We start from the raw sequence: 7,406 nt of genomic DNA, 5'->3' as shown, positions 1-7,406 counted from the left end.
GGTTTGTAGGGCGTGGACGTCATCGGTTAGGGGTCGCTGGGTTCCACAAATACACACCTCCAAATGGCTGATAACTCTTTAGAGCTCGCTGTTGACTATGTCTAGACGTCTATATAATATAGCTATAGGTCTTCTAAAACGTATTAGTGGTCACTGACCTTTTGAATAGTTGCTTTTTCCTTATTCTTAAGCCGAAACCTCGAGGTCGTCTCCTTGGCCTGATATCTTCTTTTTTTTCAGATTTTATCATGCCGCGAAACTGTTCCCTGCATCTTTTGAAATATACGTTATTTGCAGTAGTTCTTAATCTGAGCGACCAACACCAGTGCGCTGCTTTGAATTCTGTACCTGTATGGCCAATATAACCGCCCTTAGGCGTAACAGAAGCTGGTATATATATTCTGTACACTGAATGATATTTCGAAAGATTAAAATCAATAACTTGTGCGGTAAGCATTCAAACCTAAAGGTAGAGACAGATATAGATAAAAACGCACTATTAACACATGAAGGAATCACCCTGACCCAAAACATTCCCCCACCTTTTCTAGCCTATTTTAGCAACATTGCATTTTACGAACTCCACTCAATTGCAGTAGTTTTGATATTTGTTCTATGGTTTAATGATTGGGTACTAACGGTCCACTTTTCCTACCTTTCATACACTGGACTGGTTATCAAAACATCGAGCCACGATTTTAAACTGCGATGTCTGACATCTTCAAATATACCGTCTCTTTGCACCTAGAAAAACATGTGAAGCCAAGTGGTTTAATGTGCATTCTAGCTACACATCAGTTACGTGTACGTTTATATGTGACTAGTCCATGGAAATGCTTGTTTCTCTTTACTTTGAGTACGTACTTTTCCTTTTGTTGACATACTTACTTAAATTATACAGCTGGTAAACCATCTCAGAGCGTAACAGCTATTATTTTTCTAGTAGGTAAGTACAAAATCTTGCAGATATATTAAATGCACATCACTTAGGGTCGGTGACAAAATTTATTAATCTACGACTCTTTTACATAGAAGAAACAAACAAAAAAGCTAGACATCTAGATGTTTAAGATCACACATACCTTCGCTTATATTTAATCTGGGATGATATATAATAACTCTCCTCTAAAAGCTACGTACACGGCGCACTGTTTCACCTGTTAAAACATCCTACGGTCATGTGTGAGGACAACACAAACTTAATTTTCAATTACTGTAAAAGTAACTGTTTTGTTCTAGCGAAATCTAACAGTACTCCTCAAAATATGATACTAGCATTCCTTTACACTGTGACGCATACCCCTGACTCTCTTGACCTTAAATATCCCACTATTGACACGAGACTTTTTGTGTAACTTTCACGTACGCAGATACATTGGAATGGTAAAATATCATTGAAAATATTACCCATGTAAAATGATCATTGGTTATATCGATGAAGGTTACACATATCCAATTGATAAGCTGCATAATATTAAACTTACTCAAGCGGCAGGATGCGTTTTGTTTACAGTTAAAGGGCATAAGACACCAAAATACAACATTTTCTTATTATCTGAAATAGGAGTAACATCATTCAAGAAAAATATAAACGTTTAAACAAATACACACATTTGTAATAGATAGCTGATGGGAGTGGCTGCTGTTATATCCAGATATCGAGGCCAATACCATCAGCTATCTAATTTAGCCCATGGCATACTTCCCCGAAGCTTCCCTAGTTCAGCAGCTCTACTAAACGTTACTTCATTTTGTCCTGAAAGTCCAGAAATCTCTCTTTTTGCTGGACATGCTAAGAAACATGTAACAGCTGCAAGGCCAGCACAGACAAGGCAAGTTAAACATATGGGGAGAGTCCCAAATCCCCGGGCCATTTAGAAATCAGAGCAGGGATTGGTCAGAATAGGTCACATGGTTATATCACCCGCAGTTTTTCTATATCACCCACAGTTTTTCTATATCACCCACAGATATCACTCACACTTTTCTGATATCCCACACTATGTGGATATAACCACAGAAAATGGGGGCTTCCCATTGGCTGAGGGAAAGTAGCCATGGGCTAACTGATGTTATTTAACATTGAACCATCAGAAACTTTACTTCCATGGATCAAGCTCTTTAATCTTATCTGATCTTCTCACCAGGTGATTACATTAATCAGTGACTAATGCCCAGTCATCACGTCACAATGAACACGGCAGCCGCTACGTAACCTTACACCACGGCTTGCGAAAACCATTATTTGATGAGCAAACAGTGCCTTATTACGGTGATAACATTCAATTAAAGGACACAACAATATCTATTTTGTTTGCTTGCAAAAAAACGTCCTTTCCGAGCTGCAAAGCAAAGTTCCAAATCGGCTTCCACGTTCATTGTGACGTCATGAGTGGGAAAGTCACTGATTAGTTTAATAACCTGGTGGGAAGAATCAAAAGCAGGAGGTATGGAGTTTTAATGGCACGATGTCCGAAGTGTGAATATTTTGTGAAAATTTCTATGTCATTAAACAATAGTATTATGTTTTATGTAATTTCAGGAAAATCTTAATGTTGATGTCATTGGTGTCTTATGCCCTTTAACCCCCCCCCCCCCCTCTCACTGGACACGCGGCACGCTTGCGGCATCGCTGCGTCCTAAACTAAATTTGTGTTACCCTTGACATTGTAATGGGAATATTCAAAACGTACAAGTATGATCAAAAAGACAACAAAACACACTGAGCTTTAAAAGAGTCGATCAACCGCAGCGACGCCACCAGCGTTCCAAGGGTCTAATGAGAGGGGGCCTTTAGTCGTTTCCTTTTGTCAGCGTCTTATATCACTCGATTGAAACACTATATCAAAGACTTATGCTAGCTCTTATTATATTAGCAATTACGATGTTAAGTTTATTCTGTACCTCGTTTTTGTACTATGCACATGTATAATAGTTGCTGCCGTACTTTGTACCGTGTACAATTGTTGTGCAGTAAAGTTATTCCTCTTCTTCTTCTTTTTTCGTCATCACTTGTTTTACCCTTGACAGAAAACGTTCAATGTAACTTTTCAGACTGACTACATCACTTCAAACAGTTGTCCATACTGACAAGTTCAAAGCCGGAGTTTTCGTACAGATAGTCCATGAGGAAGGCGGAGATCATGTAGCTGTCGGGATGGTCGCTGTCCAGACTAAGAATCCCTCCTTTCGAGATGCGTTCATACAAGATCCGGAGCGCCTTGGGGGTCCTCTCCACGTCTCGGTACTTATAGTAGTTGTCTTCCGTCAACAGCGTTCCTGAATTGAAAGAAGCATAGACTTGAATTGTTCATTTCTTTGTTACATTACATCATATCATATTATATCATATCATATTATATCACATTACATTACATTGTGTTATATTATATCATATCATGTCATATCATATCATATTACATTACGTTACGTTATATCATTATCCTATCTAATCTTATCTTATCTTAGCTTATCATATCTTATCTTTTATCATACGGTGCAGAGCCCTATGGCAGCAGCATTTGCTGATAAAGTCAACAGTTACGATAGCGTACTGTCCCTCTGCCGTTAGCGCTGGTCAGCCATCAGCCAATTAGATACTTGCCTTGTTTTTGTTGGAGGGAGCTACCAGCCAATCACATTGCCACAAAACCGTCGGCGGCGACATGATTGGCTAGTGAAGGCTAGCGACAAGAGCGGTTAGCAGGCCTTTACTCCAGGGCCGTTGCTTGACATACAAAGAAAAGCAAACTTACCAATGTTCGGAGAAAACATGGTTGTCGGTTGAATGATCCTCAGTCCTCTTTTCTTCGCTATATCTTTCACTTTTTGCGACAGGCCAGCAGGAGAGAAGTAGGCTGGTTCCAACCCCACTTCCTTCATCCGTTGTACGGCCGATATCATACCCATCCGCATCACGTTAGCGTTCTGTAGGATCCAATGATCTGCCGGAAATGGTGCGTTCTGTGATGCCGGGGATGATTCAAGAAATGCGATCAGTGCTTTGAACATCTTTGATTTTTAATCCAAAGTTGTGTATTCATAATGACATTTAACTGATAGCACAGTCGAATCTTGATCCAGCAACCACTCAAGGGACTAAGAAAAATGGTTGCTATAGGACAGGTGATTGCTCATGATAGAATCGGGTCAACTTTGTAAAAATGGACGGGTTCACATGTTCAACACAGTCTGCCGGATACTAGTACCATTGGGGTACAACCTACATGTACGCCATCAAGATGGCGGAAGGCAAGGAGCGATAGGTCGTCCACAATTTCTTCTCACTTAGGTTTCTTCTATTGTCCTTCAAGTAGGTCGGTGTATAATGTAAGTTAACCAAATTACGTAGCAGAGTATCTTAAACCCTTGTCCTGCTGGACGCATATACATAGGTTGCAGATTACAGAGCCTGTATGCGGGGACCGTACATTTACGGATTGGAGGGATTTCTCAACTGAACGCGTCATATCGAAACAAAACGCACCGAATGCGAAAGTAACTCTGCCACAGCAAAGCAGAGGAAGTCAAGGGCCAATGACCTGATTAAGAATTCAGATGAATTAATTCAATTGCGTAAAAAAACAGTAGGACAAGGATTAAGATCATTAAAAAATGTTGCACGTAGAAATGAACAAAAGAACGTACTCCTCGTATTCCTATAGTGTATCTGTCGGCCCACTTGGTGATCAGGTCCGGGAAGCTCTGCACGAAGTCCCCGTACACGAAGAGTGTGACCGGCATGTTGCTGGGGTGCGCCCTGATGGTCTCCACTAGCTTGTGGGCCGCCTTCCTGTTCATCCCGACCTGAACCGTCAGGGCCAGCCTGGTGTGACCGCCGGGGGATCGGGAACAGTTGGAGTAGACCACTCCAGCTGCTCCAGGGGTGTCCTCCGGGAGCTGTAAATAACAACAAATTCCATCCATCGTAACATGGACCTTGGAGCCTCCGACTGCGAGCAGATGTTGATGGAGACAGCAAAAAGGGGCCATAAAGATAAGAAGGTCACAATCTTCTCCATCAACCTCTGTTTGGAGAGAAGACCTTTCCTATGACACCTCCGTCCTTTTCGTGCAGCCAACCACGTCGCCGCCTACAGTCAAGCGACAACGTGATTAGCTAGAAGCTTTCTCTCCAACAACAGGAGGGAGAGTCTACGATTGGCTAATGGCTGACTAACGCTAACGCAGCGAGAAGGACCGGTCGCAGGCCTTTACGCCACGGTATGTACAAGCAAGGAGGTTGGTACAAGGGGTGGGCCTGGAATGAGAACGTATTTCATGTTTGAATCTTGAGCACCTCACAATCCTTTATCAGCGCTGAAACCCGCTCGGGAAATGTTCGGCAAACTCTCCCGGTCTCAGTCCTGATCTTTTGAACGGAGATTTTTGCTTCTGGGGACGTCACTGACAGTGCTCATAAATAATTAATGAGCTAGCCTTATTTCGCACAAACAGTTGTAAGCTGCTCATAAATAATTAAGTAGCGATGTAAGACGTAAGCTGATTGGCTGATAGCTTCCCAGCGTCCTTTGTTGCTTTGCTCGAGATGAGCTTTAGCAAACCCTCTGATTGGCTGAAACGGAGACGTCGCCAGAAGCGTGGTCAGGGGCGCGGAAGGGCAGGGCCGCTATATGGGTGGTAACGAACATATGTTTGCTGGGAGGATGCTCACAATCAGATGACTTATGTTATTTTTTCAAAGCAGGGCTTTGGAAAGAGCACGTACTTACGTCAATTTTGCAAAGATCTTCCAAATCTTCGTATCTCTCGTGCTCCCCTGCCCAATCAAGGATTTTGATGCCATGGGTAGTCATGGTATGCCTAAGTTCTTGTTTTCTTTCTGTTGTCCATCCCGGTACCGGAGTCCAGTTGTGGAACTCACCATAAAACCTGCAATGTTCGGATACAGTACATGAAGCACAGTCTTCTACAGGGATGAATATCCAAAAGCAAATGCATCAGCACACGTACAATGTTATAGATTATGTAGGCCATAGGGGGTTTGACTAGCACTTTTAGTTTCCAAGAGCTGAAAAGACTTGAAGAATCAACACACGCACTTGTCTATCCACTTGAAGGTCCCTTCTTTGATCATCTTCTCCAAGATCTCGTACTCAGCTCCCTCGACGTCAAGTTTGAAAATAACATAGTCTTCCACGGCTGTAATGGGAAAGAACATTACAGTTAACTATCTTCATACATCGTTTTAAGGCCTCTGATAGCCGCTTGGAACTTAAGGCTCCAGACGATAATTTCTACATCACTCATACCGGAGGACCTATAGCTACGCATAATAAAAAAGGAAAGTATCTATACATTAAACTATACATTCCGGTGTTTTCCTGTATCCACGTGGACAGATCCACCATTGGTATGACATTTTGCACACCGAATCGTCTGCCGCTTTTTTCATTATTTTTCTCGGAATCGCTGGCGTAGATTGCTCCCCCTCCCCACTGCATGTCCTTGCCGGCAACTCTGCCTTTGTCAGGTTTCCAGGCCGACTCGGCGTACGCCGTGATGTTTCCTGTGAAAATGCCAATACTAATGCTACAGTGACATTTCCAAACCAAAATCAAATCAAATCAAACTTCATTGGACAACAATTGTAAAAGGTACAATGTATGGCAAAATTTTAAGCATTAGTAAATATCCACACTTATATGCCTTTGCCTATAATAATGCTAATGAGTTCAATATAACTTAAGATTAAGACTAAACACCATGCTATTCAATATGAGTTATACTGAATTCCTGAATCATTAACGGTTCATCTATTTGTTCATATACATATTTATGTTTTCAATTTTGTATGGCAGTTTTTTACGGGTGACATGCCAAATATAAACAAATTCAAATCTATTCATATGTGATTAATTTTCACAAATATGGTTGATTCTGTATTCATGAAGACGTGGTATTTTATGAAATAACACCAGCTTCTGGAGTTGACTTTGAATGGTCAAGCTTTAGGTACGCCCTGAGAAAACACTGTTAAGAAAAGTGGTAGAAATGACGTAGCTGACCGTCTTGCCCCGCCACGGCGACCGGACAGTGAAGAATGTGGTTGGAGTAGGACATGAAGTAGGGTGCCAGCCTCGCATCCAGCTCAAACGAGTGGATAGTGTAGTCTTTCCCATCAGGGTACGTTTCCCGGAATAACTGTTCAGAACAGTAGGATGTGATGCTCGTTACATAGTGGCCAAAAACGTTGTTTTGTTCGTTGTTCTTGTCAGATTCTAAGTTATTACTCAGGGAAGGAGGGTGACCTCCTGATGTAGTGTTAGAAATTATGTTGTGTTGCAGCTAGAACCCACGATCCCGCTGTCGCATTGGTGGCAAATCGTCTGCTAGGTTGGGCGTGATGATGCACGATGTCTTTTGTTAAGGTCTCATTCATGAGT

The 7,406-nt window shown here is 41.9% G+C and overlaps 1 protein-coding gene across 1 annotated transcript; it reads right to left on the bottom strand.

The window, feature by feature from the left end:
- Positions 1-2,393: 2,393 nt before the first annotated feature.
- Positions 2,394-6,294, bottom strand: LOC136423968 (uncharacterized). The gene is made up of 6 exons (XM_066412404.1): positions 6,273-6,294; positions 6,063-6,162; positions 5,733-5,892; positions 4,648-4,899; positions 3,756-3,963; positions 2,394-3,279 (listed from the first exon to the last, which is right to left on the bottom strand). The coding sequence occupies exons 1-6, from the start codon at positions 6,292-6,294 to the stop codon at positions 3,065-3,067; spliced, it is 957 nt and encodes a 318-aa protein (XP_066268501.1). The 3' UTR covers positions 2,394-3,064.
- Positions 6,295-7,406: the final 1,112 nt, after the last annotated feature.

This window comes from Branchiostoma lanceolatum, chromosome 1 (assembly GCF_035083965.1).
Source record: "Branchiostoma lanceolatum isolate klBraLanc5 chromosome 1, klBraLanc5.hap2, whole genome shotgun sequence".
Taxonomy (NCBI): domain Eukaryota; kingdom Metazoa; phylum Chordata; class Leptocardii; order Amphioxiformes; family Branchiostomatidae; genus Branchiostoma; species Branchiostoma lanceolatum.
The sequence above is the reverse complement of the archived record's forward strand: the minus strand, read 5'-3'. Positions and strand labels throughout refer to the sequence as shown.

What these genes read in the sequence shown, in the direction of transcription:
- LOC136423968 (XM_066412404.1), bottom strand. Translation starts at nt 6,294, where the DNA reads ATGCGTAGCTATAGGTCCTCCG. An exon ending in ACCTTCAAGTGGATAGACAA is followed by an intron (nt 5,893 to 6,062) that starts GTGCGTGTGTTG and finishes CGAACATTGCAG; the next exon opens with GTTTTATGGTGAGTTCCACA. An exon ending in CATGTTTTCTCCGAACATTG is followed by an intron (nt 3,280 to 3,755) that starts GTAAGTTTGCTT and finishes CTTTCAATTCAG; the next exon opens with GAACGCTGTTGACGGAAGAC.